We start from the raw sequence: 19,747 nt of genomic DNA on the forward strand, positions 1-19,747 counted from the left end.
CTCAGCTGACTGTGTTGCCCCTGTTGTAGGTGTCTATGCGGCTTTGTCCCTAGGTTGTACTACCCCTTCGATGGCCAGCACAGCCTGGGGCAAGGACACTCGGACTTGTGCCCATGGGGATCCTTCGAGAGCTCTCTGAAATAACACACCGACTGGGGTGGCTTTTCCCAACAGCGTGGCCACTATCGATGCCTGCAAGGGTACCGGGTGAGCCGAAGGGGGTAACTTCAAGGATGCAAACTTTACCCACGCTATAGTTTTTTCCTACACCTGTACTCCTTCCATCGTGGGCCGCTCTACCTCTTCTCCTTCTTTTGGCTGCACTTCCACCCCTTCCACTTCTTCAATTTCATTTGAATCCACACTGTACGGTGCCATCCAGAACCCTTCCTCACCACTTCGGCTCTCCAAATCTTCAGTCTCTTCCTCTTCCACTTTTGTATCCTCGTCCGAACTTTCCTCCTCTACATCTTGCTTCCTCTTCTTCCTGGTCGGCTGGATGATGTCACCGCTGAGGGTGTCCCAGTTGATCCAAGTACATGGCCGATTTATTTGGCTCTACTCTTCCCCGCAGCTAGAATTTCCCCCACTTCTCCGAGGGTACCTGCATACGGATAGCTTTCAGGAACAGGTAGATGGTGTGGTGGCATGTGTAGAATGTTTTATGTTCCAAGGAAAGAAAGTCATTGATTCTATCCAAGAGCAGTTGTGTCCATTCATAAGGCTTATCATTCAAATAGCAATATCCGAAGCCCTACTTGCCCCTGTCAGCCTACTCTTCACCAGGTCCATCAGACACCGCCAGCCACCATTGGCAATGAAGGAGCGTTTTAGCCCTTTGTTGTTGCTGCTTGCCCACAAGCTCTTCCATTTGGCAGGAATCAAATCGCTCTAACAAACCAACCTCAACAAAAAATCTTTCCTCTCTTTTTTCATTTTGATGGTTGGTTTCGCCGCGGACTCTCCTCTGTCTAGAATTCCAAATACCCTCTGGAAGTCGTGCGGCTTAAAGGAGACCATGATACTGCAGCCTTGGTACTCTATAATGGATTTCTGTCTACGGGGCTCGCAGCCAACCACTATGGTTCCGAGAACTGGTTTGAACTCCTTTATGTTGAAGGTCGGCATTTGAATGGCGTGGTCTACTTCAGCCTTCCTAAGAGACTTCTTCAATGCGTAGTCCAGAGGGGTTTCGTCCCACCATGTTAACGGGTGTGCTCGTTTAACCACAAGCAATGACTCAGATCTGTTGCCTTCCCAACCATAGACAATATACTGCTATCATCTCCCCCGAGCACTCTGCCTATGTATCGACCTACTTGTCTTGGTATGCAAACTGCTCTTCATATTATACAATCTGTGCTTTTATGTTCTTCGATACTTAAGGGAAGAGGATTGATCCTTATTTATATTCAAAGATCGACACCCTTTCACCAAGGGTCGGCCTCTTTTGAAGCAAGGCGGCTTTACATCAAGGTGGCGGACTCTCATAAAGTCGGCCACTTAACAAAATGCCAACTATATAAAGTCAGCTATATAAATGAGTAAAGCTGATTAGGCTACATACTCATTCGATCTCTCCAAGTCGGCCCAGAAGGAGACCGAATGCAGCTATAACATCAACATATAGTACCAAGTGTGGACATCATCCCAAGACGTAGGTGTTGTAGATGAAAAACAGGACCCATGGGTAAAATGTGAACAAAAAACCATCACATAGGCTACAAACATGGGATGTGTTGAGGGATCGCGAACAGAGAACCCCATGATGGCTTGCAGAATGAACAAAGGCGTGGGCAAGAGACGCAGAAAAAACGAAAAACACGACACAAAAATCTGCCAGGAAAAAATATCAGTCGTGGGCATGCAGAGGAGTAACATAAGTCATGGCCACAAAAAAAACCGTCAAGTGCAAACAACGCGCGGAAGAAATACTCAGAAAATGGCTGACCAAACCCACGAACAGCAGAACCTTAGTTGCAAGTCATGCAGAAAATAAATGTCGCAGCAAAAGAAAATTGATCCTCACCCTCTACAGTGCCAAATAAAAACGCGGCTCACAAACCCTTCGATGCTGCTTGAAACAAGCCCACAAACCTCTAACAGATAAAGGGTCGCGATTTTTAACAGAAAAATCCTTCACGATGCTCAGGAAAACACACCCACAAATCTGCAATGAAGCCCTAAAAAACTTCAAATTATAGCTTTAAAAAAAAAAACCACAATTTGCAAAACCCTGAAAAAAATTGTGATCTTCAAGAACGAAGAAACCCTCGAAATTTTATCTCACGCAAAAATAATTGCAAATTATAGACTTGAAAAAAACCCTCCCAAAATCTTGGAACCCCCCAGTGAGGGAGTTGGACCCAGACCGGCTCCCACTCTAATACCATGTTCAAATAATCGATGTTTGATATTAAACAAAGGAGATGAAGGCTCCTTAAATAGAGATTACAAGACGATGTTTCTAAAAAGAAGCAATTGGTTAACTGAAGCTAAAACAAAAGCTAAAAATAGTGACAAGCTATTTAACTCTAAGACTCTAAAAACAGAGACACTAAACAGAACTTAAGATGACAACTAAGATGACCATTATAGAAATAATATAACATTATATTAATAATTATTAACCTAGGAGAAAAAATTTGGTAACCCACGAAACCCAAACCAGTAATTTACCCAACACATTTTTTGACCTTGTCATAAGTGGATAGACATATTCTTCTTCTTGACCCTAAGTTGGACATACTATTAATCCTAGCCATATATTAATTCTGCAATATTAAAAGATCCAAAAGCCTTTAAGGGATATTTTTGATTCGATGAATTATTAAACAATAACACAAAGAATTCCCAATGAAGATTAGAATGCAAATCCACTTAGAAGCAATCTACAAAAGCTATTTGTTTTCTCAAAAATTCATGTGCTACTTAAATCCAGCATTATCCCAGTGGGCTCACATTATCATGGTTGTATTAAAAACGGGAGCATGTCAAAACAGGCTTGATCCCAGGTCATCACAATTGGCAATCACTCTACCATAACATTAGACCATGGCCCACTAGACTGGAAGTAATAGGAGCTAGGTACTAGAATTAGAGTAAGATTAGCTTAGGAATCAGCACGGACGAGTAAATAGATTGGTGCAGTTTAGTTTTTTCGAATAAAAAGGAGGCAAGTGACTAACTTATGACAAGTTCCAAAACTATTCCACATGAAAATGATTATAACTGTATATGGTCCCTTGAGATTTATGGTATATATTATATATTTGAGTGTATACCAAGTGGTGTGCAACAAACTCAGCTATTCTGCATGTGCAGCTGGAAATTTTCTCTCTTGGAAATCAATAGATAGTAATTACAGACATATTTTCATAACAAAAAAAAGAATGAGATTTATATGCACTTGATTCTGCAAAATGTTGATATCTATATGCCCAAAGACGAGCGCTTGATGACCAAGAGGATATATGTTTGTGCAATTTAAATGGGCAGAGGAAGCAGATGAAGCTATTTAGGATCTCAACGGAGAAATATGGAAAGGGATGGGTGATATATGCATGTTTTGCTACTCCTACAGCATGATCCTCCCCTAAAGATTTTAAGGCTCATTGTTCTCTTTCCCCTTGGCCTCCTATTAATCTACAAGGTTGTGCCCTAGTAGAGAGCTGTCAGATGATAATTTCAAACAAACCTCCTCAAAGGACTCCATCTCAGCGATGACTGTATATCTTCCTCGAAGGACAAAAGCATGCTGGATTCTGCATATCATGTAAGGCCTGTGACAGCTAGGATGGAGTTGAAGGGCTCTCCTGTCCACAGCACCTCCTCTGGACACAAAGCTATTATGCCAAAGATTTTAACCGTATTTGGAGATGGGATTTTAAGCCACAGCTCCTACATAGATACCCTTGTTAACTCAGACGATGGCAGTAGGTTGGAGACTTGAGTGATCAACTCACCCATAGGCTATGTCTATAAAGAAATGGGTGGAAGCGTCTCGAATGACCCTAGCAAGAATGAAAAAGGATTCTCCTACTGCCCCAAGTCTTCAATGTGCATCCCCGAGTGTAATGTCTGTAAAGTCCCTAATAAGATTTCCTCTATCTTTACAGTTTATTGAGACAATTACACTTATGCTTCTTTGGACTTGATTGGAAATGTATAATGACTTCAGACAAGATTCAATCAATGGGTCTTATATGAATGTTAGATGCTTTACTAGGCAATAATATAACCTTTGAATCTGTTGTAAATTCCAACGTATTGATCCAAGAGAAATCAAATATCAAGTTCAAAGAATACGTGGTCTGATGATATATGTATGTATGCAGAATTTACTGTGATTGCAGTGTTTCACTACCTTAATGATCGATACAATGATATGTTTTTAAACTTCCAAACAGTAAGATCGCTGTGCCTGAATTGGCTCTTTTATAACATGCGATTAACTATGTTTCTGATATAAGAATCAGAATTCAGATTTCTGATTGCCCTTACTGTTATATCCTTGTGATTATGCAAGCTGGATGCCGGCTCTGCTAAGTCTGCTCTTTATTTCATGCATCTTACACCTTGTAATGGGACGGGTAGATACCCCCTCTTACTCCGTTCTCATGAGGCTCCTTGAGTGCTGCACTTATGTAATAAGATTATAAACAAACTTCCATGCTTTTGGTAGAACTTGTGATCACCCTTGTCAGAAGTTGCCACAACCTTTGCAACCATTGTCTAATTTGTGCCTCTTCCTTGCAACTTAATTTGTCATTAGTTACTTAACTAATGTAGATCATGGTTCTCCTTCATGACAGTGATGGGAGAGAAGACAATTTCTGTTCAGGGGTTGATCTGAAACTACTTCTTTGACAGCGATTATGAAGAAGACTATGGACAGCGATAAGGAGGGATTTTTGTCTTGGACTGATCCATTTCTTCCTTCCATTTACATCGACCTTATATCAATCACTAATTAAAAACAGAAAAGCAGAGTAGCCAGAAACTCTTTTGTTCCTCCCTGGGCACACATATCCCCATATCCGTTTCCGTATCCGATACAGCCCGGATGCACATCGAATATTGTACCCAAATGTGCCCAAAAAACCTTGATTTACAACCATGCTAGATACTGTGTGATTTGATTTTTTAAAAATTTGATGTAAATCTTCCTAAATTTAATTTTAGAAAACTTCATTCATGCATTTTTTTAATAAAAATTTGGTATAAACAAAACCTACACCAAATGAGAAAGACAAATGAAATGTTTTTCTATTTCAGTGACCCATTTTTGGGGTTATCTTCCACTGCAACTCTACTATTTTTGCATATTGTAAAATGTTAAATCAACTTATCATTATTTATGTAGCAATTATGCGTCTATATTGCTTTTGAAGTAATGAAAATCTCCTCAAATAACTTAGAAAATTGTCTTAAATATGTGTATGTGTTTTTTTATTTTTATGAATGATGTATCCAGCCATATCCATATTGGGGGTCTTAAAAATGGCTGTATCCTTATCCAATACCATATCCCTATTTGTATCCATATCCGTGTCCATGCAACTTTGCAGAAAAGTCCTTGGCCTGCCACACCTGGACCACACAAGGTTCTTTTGCTTGATTTATTTCAGAACTTGAACAGGGATATTACGGTCTTCCCTCATTGAAATTGCTTGCCCATGAGCAACCTTAGATTGTTTCTTTTCCATTTTAAGGCTTGGTAGCTGATGCACCTTCAGAGGGTTCCATCCTTTTTCTTTATCAACACCACGGAAGATGCCAATGGTCTTGAGCTAGGGCTTCTATGTCCTATGTCAAGTATTTCCTTGATAGATTTCTTAATGTCATTCTTAAACTTCTTGATGTGTTTGTATGGTGTTGTGATGATAGGATTTACACCTTTTGATTTGATGGTGTCTTCATATCCTCTACATGGTGGCCTTCTGGGTGGTATGTGTTGCAAGGTGTGCGCCCTTGGTCTCCTTGTGTTGTGCAACGCAACGCTCGGGTTTGTGACATGGCTTAACCGCCTCCTGTGGATTCTGTAAGTCTAGTGGTTGTATCGGGCATTAACAGGTCGATCTTTTGGTGCAACGGCAACCACACTTGTAACAAGTGGTATCAAAGCTTGGTCACAGGTTCAAACCCCTCACTTGCGTTGGGGGGGGGGGGATTGTTGCAAGGTGTGTGCCCTTGATCTCCTTGTGTTGTGCAGCGCAGCGCTCGAGTTTGTGACATGGCTTAACCGCCTCCTGTGGATTCTATAAGTCTAGTGGTTGTATCAGGCATTAACAAGTCAATCTTTTGGTGCAACGACAACCACACTTGTAACAGTATGTTCCCAAACACTAGACTATGCTTAGCCAAGATTGATTGTAAATCATTATGATAATACTTAGGCTTGTTGCTTAAGGATTTTGAGGGGAGAAGACTTTGAGTGACCCAAGCAACATCTTCATGCCCACCTATGCTTTTCATTCCCCTGGCTAATACAATTTGAGGAGCTTCATTGGATAGTCCCCTAAATACCACCTTCCTACTATCCGAATTTGAATTCCATTGTTTGAAAATTTTGTGAGTACTTACCAATGGGCATCATCCATTGGATACCCAATATAGCATCGGTATCACCCAACTCCACAACATTGAAATCAACCTTGACTATATAGTCACCAATTGTAATGTTCAAATTTGATACCTTTGTTGAACAAGACATTTCGGAGCCATCTACCATCTCCAAACTAAACCTTTCATGATCAACTATTTGAAGTCCTTTTGTGGCGACTAAAGCTGAACTAATAAAGTTATGGGTAGCTCCGCTATCAATTAGCACTGTTATCATTTATACCTGTAACACACCTCGAACCTTAAAGGAGTTAAATCTAGGAATTCCGGTCATAGTGGCAATTGTACCACCATTCTTTTCTTTAGGTGGAGGCTCTTTTATCTTTAAGGGTTCTTCTTTTGTTTCCTCTTGTTTACTAATTTGATCATATTTGTCTTCTTCATCACTAGCGAGCCTCACTTCAGCAGAATGTATCTTTCCTTTCCCTAAGCATCTATGCCCTGGTTTCCAAGGTTCCTTACAAGTAAAACAAAGTTTCTTCATCCTTAGCTCTTGTCTAGTTTCTTCATCCATGTTGTTCCTTTTTGGCCAATCTTTTTGGAAAGGTTGTTTTGCTTTATCTTCTTGAATTGATGACACCTTTGCTAAAATTTTGTTGCACTTGAGTCCACATCTCTTGCTTTCTTAATTGCTTAGTGAAGAGTACTAGAGTTGAGAGTTTTGATCCAACCTCTTAGAGGGTCCATTAAGCCATCCATAAAGAGGACAACCAACCTTCTCTCAAAAATGTCAATCACCAACACGAAAAGCTTTTGGAATTCCATGATATAGTCATCAATTGTTCCCCATTGCTTTAATTGTGCTAATTCTTTGAAACGAAGCTCGGGGTCCTTGTTGTCAAATCTTTCTATTAATTTCTTCGTGAACTCCACATATGATGTGTTTTGTGCATGGCCCCTGCCATGGTGCCACAATTCATGAGCCACCCCATCAAGATGTAGGGTCGTGTATTTGATTGCTTCCTCCTCCAACATAGGATTGAGTTGGAAGTATGTGTCCACTTTTTGAACCCAAGCACGTGTCATAGTCTTCCCCGAACTGTCAAAGTATGGCAAATTAAGCTTACCAATCTTTCTCCTTAGGTCAAAGTGATTGTCTCTATTTCCTTTGTTGGGCAAGTGTCTCATTCTCAGGTCCATGTAGTCCCTAAGAGACATATCGGCTTGCAATCCTCCATCTATCCAATCTTGTCAAAATCGATCTTGTAAATCAACCATCATGGGTTCATTGCCTTCTCGATGCTCCACTCTAGGCAGAAAGGTAGGTATCATTAGTCTAGAACTTGTTGTAAGAATACGTCTATTGGGAGTTCTATTGTTGATTGAATGGTCTTCATGTCCATCGTTGCCTCCATTATTGCCACCATGGTTGATATTATTGTTGTGATTGTTATTGGTATTTATCATGGTTTAAGTCAACATGTCTAATAATTGTGCCATTTGTTCTTGAGTGGTTCGTTGTTCTGCCATGAATTGATCCATACAGACTGCAATATCTCCCATGTTTCTTCGTCCACCACTCAAAGAATCAGGACTCTTAGTGCTGTTGTTCAATGACGATCCTTGGTGGATACCCAAAATATTTTAAGTTGTCTCACCCTCCAGGACTTGGGCAGGCTGCCTCTCTCTCTCTCTCTCTCTCATAAACTTTTCACAGGCTGGTAGGTTTTACCAGCTCTGATACCACTTGTAATGTCCCTTATACGATTTCCTCTATCTTTACAGTTTAATGAGACAATTATGTTTATGCTTCTTATAGACTTGATTGGAAATGTATAATAACTTCAGACAAGATAAAATCAATGGGTCTTATATGAATGTTAAATGCTTTACCAGGCAATAATACAACCTTTGAATCTGTTGTAAATCCCAATGTATTGTTCCAAGAGAAATCAAATATAAAGTTCAATGAATGCGTGGTCTGATGATATATGTATGTATGCATAATTTACTGCAATTGCAGTGTTTCACTACCTTAATGATCGATACAATTATAAGTTTTTGAACTTCCTAATATAAGATTGCTGTGCCTGAATTGGCTCTTTTATAACATGCAATTAACTAACTATGTCTTTATATGTATCAGATTTCTTGGCTTTAATCTTATTTTAATTTCAAGGTGGGGATATTATACCAAGATCACCAAAGAATACAGGAATTGTTAAGCATGTGGCTAACCCAGAATGCTCATATATGTGATTTTCATTAATTATAGCCAATATGTCTGATCTTCATTTGGATCACTAGCTCTTTGAAACTTTTCTTAGAGGATGAGATCCTTTTTTATCCCTGTGCCCAGGGATTTGTGTCCTGGATTTTGACTCAGTGAAAGACTACGAGCTCATTCTAAAGTCTGGCCTGTTGTCATGGAAGTACATTTTTTTGTATATCAAACCTTGGTTTCCTTCATTTGACCCACGAGGTAACTTTTTCCCCACTGCTCTTATTTGGTTTATGCTGCCTTCTTTGCCGATGCAGTATTGGTGACACACAACACTGATAGCATGTGTAGAGATGGACTTTTCAAAAGTGCTCCCTAAAGAAATTTGTTTGAAGGTCAAAATAATCAGTAGATTATGAAGAATTAAACTCTGGTGTGAATATTGCTTTGCTCATAGGCACTCCCACTTCTCAGTGCATCAGAAAGGATGTGCTTAAATCTGGTTTTGTGGATTCAACTGTTACTCACAAACCAACCTGGTGAGAGGGAGCTGAATCTCATCACCACCTCATTGTTCAGCATAAAATGGAGAAAATTAAAGTTGATTCACAAATAGATGTGGAAGATAAGGAGCCCCTTCCAAATGCCCCTAGCTTCTCCTATTCTGCATGAGGCTCTTGTTATGGCTCCCAATTTTGAAAAGATTGCTTGTGAGCCCAAGATTGACAAGTTGAATTCTGAGTCAATATTTCCTGGGGGCATTGAGGCAGTGCCTGATTGTTTTTCAGATTCTTCTGCCTCCAATTCTGAGAAGATTGCTGGTGAGCCTGAATGGACAAGATGGTTCTCAACTCTACAATCCCTACTGGCACGAAGGTAATGCAAAATTTAAAACTGGACCCCATAAAAGTAAGATGATACATCCAATGACTCGAAGATGTTCCAATTTAAGGGAGGATTCTTCAACGAGGTAGACTTATATGTGAAGTTTCTACCTCATATTCTTATTGAACATTTGATGAGGACAAGGAATGAAGCTGCTATCAGTCAGATTCAGGGTCAATGGCTGCATTGTCTTCGGGATCAAGCTGATAATGGGATGATGGTTAAGTTATTTCATTTTTGGATCTAATGATCCATATGTGACCAGTATCCCATACTTAATATTTTATTTTTCAGCCCAAAAAAAATTATATGATTCAATTTTTGACATATAGCAAGTTGTATGATACATCATCTTGAGGGGAAAAAGGTCATATTTTTACATATTCTCCTTGTTTATATTATGTTTTAGAGAAAAATGGCTGAATTAAAAAAGCTTGCCAATGATGGGCCACTTATGAAATTCACTTACATGTGAAATAGCTTTGTATGTTACACAGCCAGAAGTTTTCTTTATGTTACACAGCCAGAAGTTTTCTTTATGTTACACCAAACTTCGAGACGGGGGTGGGTGGCAGGAAAGGAAGAAACAAAGTTCCATGACAGCAGGGCACAGGACACAATTTTTGGGGGAAGAACCATTAAAAAAAATAGGAGAAATTTACAAATATAGAAAATTTCAGTCATTCATATGATGCATTATACACAGGCACAAAACACAATTTTGGGGGAAGAACCATTTAAAAATAGGAGAAATTTACAAATATCGAAAATTTCAGCCATTCATATGATGCATTATGCACCATAACCATACCATGAAATATTAAAGCCGAATTGAGAATTCACATTTCAACATACAAATTGACAAACTGAAACATTAAACATTTTAAGTCCAAGGGTTTTTTAAAAAATATTTAAATCTTTTGAATATTGTAGCTTATTCAGTTCATAACATATTTCTTTGATGAGGGTAACCCCATAGCCCGAGCAATTGGTAAGTGTAAAGTCGAAAATTGCATACCCCTTTGCAATTTCACCTCCACTTCTGTAGCCACTTTAGTGTCCATTCTCCTAGCATCTAAGTAGGCTCATTTTTAGTGAGTTGTCTAGAAATTTGTACGCCTTGCGGATGTCCACACACTGCGCTAGCGCCCCGCGACATCTTAATGTTCAAATGACAGTTTCGAGCGTTTTGACACTTGTTGCCTACCCAAGTTGATGGAAGTGGCTCAGGAATCTTCCAAAACGGCTCAAGGGCTCCCTTCCCTCTTATTCTCTCTTTAAAATCTATTCTTTCACTTTAAGCAATCTCTCTAGGTTCTCTCAGGAAATCTCTCTAATTCTCTTGGCTCTCACAACTTTTTCTTGCTCTCTTGCTTGCTACAGAAATCTCTAACTTGCTACAGCACTCTCAAGCTCTCACAATAATCTTTTGCAACTCTCTTGGCTTTCTCAAGCCTTGTTGGTAATATCTTTCTCATGGCTTTGAGCATCTTGGGGATTTACCACATCCCTTATCTATTTAATCATTTGATTCTATCTATTTATCTTTTTGATCTATCTATCTATCTGGTAGTCGTGGAGGTGGAAACACCAAAACAAGGATTTGATTGAGGCAAGTCCCCAAACAGCCTCAAATTTGTTTCCTCTTTTGCTTGTGTGTGGGTGTCTTGAAGTCATTCTACTGCACAAAGGTTTGTTGTATTTATTTGTTATTCATTTATTTTATTTATTAAATCTTTATTTTACTTCTTTGCATTTCTATCGTGCAGTATTCTTTGGTATATTTCTGATTTTAGGTATTGCAGGTTATCTAAAACACACTGTCTTGATGAATTTTCTGTACATTTTTAGTAAGATTGGCAGGTACCATATGCCTGGTTCAACAGAAAATATTGAAGTTTGGGGCATCATCAATAATTGCATCTGTCTCGCCTATGGCAAGGCACTTTTTAAAATGTTTATTTTACTTTATCAGAGGGGGAATGGCTGACCATCTTGAGGACAGTACATAACTGCACATTTCCTATGCATTACTGAAACATTTCCAAGCAGAGGTAAGGGTTAGGAGTGTTAGAATATGTTTCTTGGATAGTCTTCTACAGATATTCTAGTTAGGATGCAGCACCTGTTATATAAGGTTGGAATTCCAGTACCAAGTGCCAACTTTAGATAACTATTAAATAAAACTGGAGTTCAAGTTCTCAGCACCAGCTTTAGATAGCTGTTAAATAAGGCTTGAGTTAAAGTCCTGAGCGCAAGCTTTAGTCATGCACAGATTTAAGTGAAGAGTATCTTCAGTTCAGTATTCTCTTGTTTGAGTTTAACTGAGTTAGGGCACAGATTCCAAGATACGATTAACTATATCTTGCAATGCACTATCAATCCCTTCATACAGATCATGCAGTGTTGAAATAGTTGTCACTGATGTCAAACGTGAGAATGTATGGATGAGATTGTTGGAAATATTATCAGTGATGTCAAGGTGCATAAAGCAAGATTGTTGACAAAAGATGTATATGCAACTTTAGTGGCAAGATTGATGCGTATGTGTGAGATTATTTGTGAGATTGTCATCACTGGTTCAAGAAGGAATTCCATATTAATTGTCATTAATGTTGAGACAAGGAAATTGCTAATAAGGATTTGAAAACATAAAGGCTCAAGGCCACTAAACCTTTCAAGGGCAAGTTCATATCATTTCAAATTGATCAAAGACAAGTTTATGAATACTAGCTGACCATCTTATTTAGCAAATATAAGGCAAGTTCAAAGTTCAAATTTATGAAGTGAAATTTAAAATGTTGCTGGTCGACTCCCTTTGTATTATGATAAATACAATGCAAGACTGATTTAAATGAAATAATGGCCGACCACACATTAATTCAAGGTCTGTAAAAATGATTCAATTGATCACCTTTTTGATATGAGTAGTAGTAAATATTGTTTGAGGAAGTGGTGAATTAATGAGAATAAGATCCAGCAATTAGAAGGCATCATATATAATTTAGATAGTAGTGATCATGTAATGAAGTCAGCCAGAGTTTAAGGATTGGTATTTATTTACTAAAGGCAGCGCTCATTTAGAAGGAAGCAACTCTATATTGAAGACATTATAAAAGGCAATGGCTATTAATGAGATAGCACTTAAGAATTTGTGGAGGGGTTATTTGCAAAGGCAACATTCATAATTAATATGCAGCAAGGAAGTGAAGCGATTGAATGAGGAGTATTTTTTTACAAGTAACAACCAAATTCATGTGAGTGCTTCAGTTTAAAGAGATTAAGTTAAATAATGGCCATATAATATCATGCATGATCAACTCATTAAAAAGACTGATTAAAGAGCATTAAAAGAATTGAAATCTATTAATGATAGAGGGGCAGCGATTAGTGATGAGGAGGTACGTCTTAAATGAAGAGTGATGTCTCTCAAAAATAAATTGCATTCCTTCAAGAAGAACATGAAGATATAAAAGGAACATAAAAGTAGAGTTAGAAATGCAAGTCTTCAATGAAATATAATTCAGAATAAAAGAAAATCAAGAGCAGATCTAGAGTAATGATATATGCTGATATAAAAAGGAAGATCTTGCAGTTATAGAAGAAAAGAGTGTGCTGGTGTACAAAATCTATACAGATACAAAGGAGAAAATTGTGCAGATGTAGCTGAGAGATTAAGCAGATTTAAGAAGAAGCTTGGTAATGATAATAATGTGATTTTGAGCAGACAAATAGCAGAAAATATGAAGAGTATTCAGATGTGAATTTAAGGAATTTAATGCAGATCTATAAGCAGATATAAGGCAGAATTACAAGGTAATTTAATGCAGATTTAAGAGGCATGTTTGAACAAAATCGATGAGCAGATTTATGGAAGGTCTTTGAGAAGACTTAGAATAAATTAAGAGCAGATTTGTGAAGAGGTGGATGTGGATTAATTGCATCAAATTTGTGAAAGAAGAAAACAGATCTGCAAAGAAAAGATATACATCATTAAAACTAAGATCTGTGAAAGAAAGATATACATCATTCAAAGTCAGATTTGTGACAGGAGATTATGCCAATTTGAGAAGGTAAGGCAATGAAGAAATAAGGCATATGTATGAAGATTATTCAAGAAGGTAATAAGAAGTTAATTTTACGAAGGCATAAAAGGAGTTTTGTCATCCATTGAAGTGGGCATATTTTGTGAGGGAGTTGGTAATTGTCCATCATCTGTTAAAGAAGTAACATTCAAAGTGGAACCTAGTTCTAATTTGGAAGCTGGTGCTTCTCAAAGGAGAGATTGATGTCTCTCGCCTAGTTGGTGCTTAGCTGTGGGGATTAATGCCTCCAGTAGGTTGATGCCTACAAACTTAGGGGATTAATGTCTCCTGTGGGTTGGTGCCTACAAAGTTGTATGAAGATTTTATTTATGAGCAATATCGAGTCATGGTTTTCTCCCATAAGGGTTTCCACGTACATATCATGTGTCATTGTGTTCTTCTCATGTGCATAATTATTGAGGTTGAGTAAATGATGTTATTGTGATTGATAAAGTTTTAAATTGATAAAAAGTTGTGTCATGCTGATTTGTGTGCTCTTCATGCAGATCTTTAATTTGAAGTTGACTTTGACTCGTGATACTCTTATGTACACCCCTCCTCAGATCTGTAAATTGAAAAGGCAGAAGTAAGGTTTTGTTGGAGAAGTTTTATTTATTTTCTGTAACAGATTTATCTTCAGAATTAGTTCAAACAGTGACAATATTTTGACAGTCATTCTTCAGATTTGTTTACCGTTTTCTATAGTATGTGTTAAGTAGATTCTTGCATCTGAGATGAAGTTTTTTATGATGGGTTTTACTTTCAGTTTTATTCCTGTAGGAATTAGATATCAAGTGCCAAATCTAATTACCATGATTTAGAGAATTTAACAACAGGATGGTGAGAGGATTTTTCTCAGGCGTCCCTGTGCCCTCTGAACATCCCCCATTTGGGACCCTACAAAAGGGCAAGGGGTACATCCCCGTGTACCCTTGTCTTCATTATATAGCTTATTAGAATTCTGCACCTTTAGGATCTGCAGTGTACACCAATAATGGACTTCCTTTTAGCATGCATGTGAATTTAAGGGAGTATCTGTTCTGCAAAAGTCTGCCTGGAAATTGTGATGAAGAAAATTTCATGGCAACGCGTATTTGAGAAGTTAAGAATCCATAGACTGTTATTTTCTATATATTAAAAATTATCTTTCATTCCTAAGTGGCAATTTCTTTTGAAAATAAGCGCCACAATTTTAATTTTCACTAGCTTTCAATTTCATCCAAACCTAATCTCTTTTATCCAGTGCTCCCCGATGACACGTCACCCCCCGGTACCCTTTTCTGTCAACAATTAGGAAATGTCCCTTCAAAAAAATATTGCAGGGTACGTTAAGGAACGGCCAAAGGACATCCAAACATCCCCCATTTGTCCTGGGACAGCTAGCCATCCCCTAACATACCCAAGGGCAATTTTAGTTACGTTTAAAAACAAACTTACAACCTTTCAACGCTTGTTTGGTTTATGACATGTCCGCCAGGATTTATAAACAAAAATGAAAATGGTGTTCAACATGAAGGTATGTGTGGTTTTGAAGGTGTTAATTTGAGCTTGGTGGTGGGGCTCCACCCCTTGACCCTGCCCTGTATAATGATAGGTAACACACCAGGGGGGCTGCCCCCAGACCCCACAAGGGGCGCTGCCCCTCATCTCAGCTGGGGGTTCTGCCCCAAAACTACCATGAGGGGCGCTGCCTGTCAACCCTGCTGGGAGCATTGCCCCCAAAACTCCATCAAACTATAAGTCTAACCAAGTAATAGACCAATGATGAATCGTAATCACAAAAATCTACAAAATACATATCACCTATTGCAAATCTCTACATCTTCACAACCAAAACCACAATCCAGGATTATCTTGTTTCATACATTGGCATCTTGTTTAGAATACAAGGACTGTCACAGACAAAGTTGGCAAGCTATAGTCATTAGATTGTTGAATATGAGTTAATCATAATTGGCAATTAATGTCATTTTCATAATGCAAATATGTATTTGCACAAATAATATAAAACAATCCAATCTAAGGTCAAACTAGAAAATAATCAGTTGTCTTTTTACTTGACCATTCCTCTTTGTTAATGAGTTTGACAGCAAAAATGCAATCTTGAAGGCTTTAGGAAAACTTTCATACTAAATCTTTCACTTGAGTAATACACACAAATCAGGCATATCTTTTACTAACTCATTCTGAATATCATAATTCCTATTCAACTACCCATGCTCACAAAGGTTATAAAAGTCTATGAAGAATGTTATATCAGTGTTATCATATGAATATTTGAAAATTCGTCATATTTTTAAAAAAATCTTATTTTTTTTAATAGCTATCCCCTACTGTCCCCTAAAAAATGGCCAAAAACAACTCCCGTACCGGAAACACGTCCTGCCACCCCCCTCCCGGAAACTTGGGGGAGCATAGCTTTTTTCTACATGTAACTGGGATGTGGCAGGAATAAGAACTAGATTTTTTTTATATTAAGTTTTTGAGCCACAAGCCTCAGCCTCATATACTTAAGTACCCACACCTTTTAGGATGCCCCGATTTAAATCTCAGATATGGAGGTTCTCCAACTGAGGTTCCACGCAACAGCAATTACAGGAGAAATTACCCAACATGACATCAACCCTAATTGCAGGAGGAATGAGCCCAATCCTGCTGGCAGCGTGCATAAAATTCCTCCGAAGCAGCTAGTGAATAAGAACCCATATGGCATAGCCATAACAAACTTGAGTCAACTGTCAAATTGCTTCAGTTAAGAAATCTATTCTAGATTTTTCTTTTCTTAATTAACACCCACTAGTTATCCTAGAGAGAAAAATGAACATCCAGGTTACTCCTACTGTACCAGACCGTAGTGCACAAGACAAGCAAATATAGCCCCTTCCACATTGCGAAGCACAGAAAGCTGTATTCATAGGAATAAACCCTGAAAAAGATTCCCACAAAGCTAATTGTACATGTCAAAATATCAATGCGATGAGCTCAGCTGATAAATAAATGGAGCTTTCATAGTGGAGCCCTAAGCTCAAATCCCCATCAGACATGTTTGTATGTAAAATTCAGTAGTATACCACATCCAATTCTGGGTGTGTCATACCTCATCCAATTTAATGTTCGGTTTGGGATGTAAAAGGGATGAGCTCGGGTAATTATATTTGGTGCTTTTGTAAAGGAGTCCCAGCTTCAATTAAAAAGAAAAAGGTTCATGTGTCAAATTGGGTAAAACATACTCTAAGAATTGTGAATCACACCACAAAAGACTAGTCCTTGTGCTACGTGAATTTTACAAAATGGATAACCCTTAATTTCGGGACCGATGTGGAAGGTTTCCCACAAAGGGTTAATTTTTTTTATTTTTAAATAGGCGAGAAGAAGCGGAATATTGACCTGCAGGCTGGTCAAATGGAGCGGGCTCAAAGGGGAAAGATGTAGGGGCTTTCTAAAGATAGCTGCAAATTCACGGTACATATAATTAAGTGTTGAAATCAGGAAAAACGCCACATTCAACTCCATCTTTCGTAAGGTAGCCATCCCAGCAAACAAGATGAGACGGTTAAATAGGATAGAAATGAGACATCCAACTAGTTGTATTCATACCCCAATAAGTGTGATACCCAATTAACCTTGACGGAAAAATAACACTCAGTTGGACTATATAACCTGAAGATTACCCCTAAGGAAAATGTTGATTCTAAATGTGAGTCCTAAGAAATACTACTCTCCATCTGAGGATAGTCAGCAGAAGGCAAATTTATAAAAGAAGCTTATAAAAATAATAAGAAGAAAATAGGGCAATTAACAAAATAAAATGGAAAATCGAGAAGAAGAAGAAGAATGACCTGCAGGCTTCGTCGTCGTAGGGCGAGTAATCATGGAGGTCGTTTCTGCTAACGCAATTAAACATGAGCGCTGCAAATGAAGCGAATATGCCTGGCAAATAATGAAGGAACGATACTTTAGAGGAGCTGCAAACGACGGCATCCACCCAGATCCACCATCCTGCACCAAACACTGCCCCTGATAACCCTGGCCCGAACATCGCCCACAGCTCTGCTAATTCCATCTCTAACTGACGATGGCACAGGCACAAGGTACAGATTTAGAGATGCGTTGTTGTTCTGTTTAATATGTCAACAATTCTTGCAACGCTTTGGTTTTCATAGTAATTGTGTTGTTTGAGCTCCAAGAGAATAAAGCCAACGCAAGCAACCACGCTCGCATGGAAACATTCACCAGACCTACACGAAACCTCCGACCTTACTTTATGCATGTTTTTTGTTTTACAAAATGATAATTATAAAAGAGAAGAGAGGAGAAAAAGAAGAGAGATTAATCTCATGAAGTTTAATAATAGTCTATGGGAGTATAGATCATTAGTTTTTTTGGTTTTTTGTTAGAAGATTTTTTATGCATAATTACTCAATATAAGAGTATGAGCTTTATGTTGAAACTTCTTTGACTAAGAGTTGAGGATTGAGGGATATCCATTTCATAAAGTCAAATTTACTTAAGAATATGATCTCGACTTCATCCCTTATGATGTTTGGGTCTTTCACTCAACAAGACTTGATCCTTGTAGACTCATTATGAACCATTCAACCTAACCAATAGACGAAGGGCCTATTGACATTTTTTGCTTTTTGAAATGTTGATCTACTACTTTTCAATTTGATAAAGAATATTCTTATTTTCTTAAATAGGGGAGAGGACACTATGGTGGTGAGGGCTATGTTCATGCCTCCCAAAATTTGTCTTCAATATTTTAATTTTTAAGTAATTTTGTACAATTAAGTACTTGTCAACTCCTCTACTTAAGAAAATGAGATTTAAGTCCACATAATCAAATATGATGCCACATCACATGCCTTTTTTGCCAAGGTGTCCAAAATGGTCCCAAAAAGAAGTAAGACCCATAGTTGTGCACTAAGTCATGTTTATTGGTGTGTTGATGTGGCATCACATGATTGGTTGCTTTTTCAAATTTATTGGAATCTTTTTTGTGGATAAGTGTTGACATAACATTTTTGTGCTCCACTAATAGTCTAATTTGTCCCACTAATAGACTAATTGTACCCAGCTACTATCCCAAGTATAGGACCCTACACCACCATTGGGCCCTTTCCCTTATGTTCTCATTGAATGGTTTTTGTAGTGAGGTCATTGCTAGACTATTTGTGTACTTGACCTAGATATTACTGCAAGTTTTATATTCCAAAAATAAGTGATTTTTTTTCAATGTTCCATGTATACAAAAGACACATACTTTCTCTTTCCATACTTTTATTGGTTTTCAATCTACATGTTTCACACCAAAGTCATTGCAAGTTAGTTTGTAATTAGTCTATGAGAGTCTTTGCTCTCCAAAGGATATTGGCAAAATGGGGACCCCTTTATTTTCTTTTATTCCCTTAGGTTTTTTGTCCTCTTCGTGTTTCCCCTTTTTTTCCCCTCTTCATTCATTTAGGTGTGCTTGTGTTTCCTTTCTTTTAGTGTGTGTGCCTCAGGCTTTCCTTGTTTATAATTTGAAACAGTGGCTCCCCAATTCCCCCTTTTTGTCTCTTATTAGAGTTCAAGCTTCAAGGTTCCTTTATTTCAAGTTTGAAACAAGGACCCCCTAATCCTCGATCTCCCTTCTATGTCTTCTTTGAGGACCAAACTTTGGGGGTTCAAAGTTTTCATTTTGAAATTAGAAATCAAGATCCCCAAACCTAATTTTTGCCATTCTTTTGTCCAAACTACCCATGATCAGCACTAACCTTGCAACTAGAGACCCTTGAGCATTGATCCCTATTGCAAGTATGATGCATTTATAAGGTTTGGTGACATTAGTGGTAATTTGATATGCATTCACTTGCACCTTTAAAAGCCCCTTTTGGGCATAATATCAAATCATTTCAAGCATGATAAGAAACCTTTTGAGGAGATCTATATCTAGAAACCCCCATAAGTCCATTGTGCCTTAGATGTACAATCTTAATTCAAGTTGTTGTGT

At 38.1% G+C, this 19,747-nt stretch overlaps 1 protein-coding gene across 1 annotated transcript in view; it reads right to left on the reverse strand.

Annotated features, from left to right (window-relative positions):
- The window catches only part of LOC131067794 (uncharacterized), a 32,460-nt gene extending 14,440 nt beyond the window's left edge, over positions 1–18,020 (reverse strand). The window contains exon 1 of the mRNA XM_058002949.1: positions 17,595–18,020. Within this exon, the coding sequence (XP_057858932.1) occupies positions 17,595–17,818 (224 nt within the window). The 5' untranslated portion in view covers positions 17,819–18,020. The remainder of the gene's footprint in view (positions 1–17,594) is intronic.
- Positions 18,021–19,747: the final 1,727 nt, after the last annotated feature.

This window comes from Cryptomeria japonica, chromosome 3 (assembly GCF_030272615.1).
Source record: "Cryptomeria japonica chromosome 3, Sugi_1.0, whole genome shotgun sequence".
NCBI classification, from domain to species: domain Eukaryota; kingdom Viridiplantae; phylum Streptophyta; class Pinopsida; order Cupressales; family Cupressaceae; genus Cryptomeria; species Cryptomeria japonica.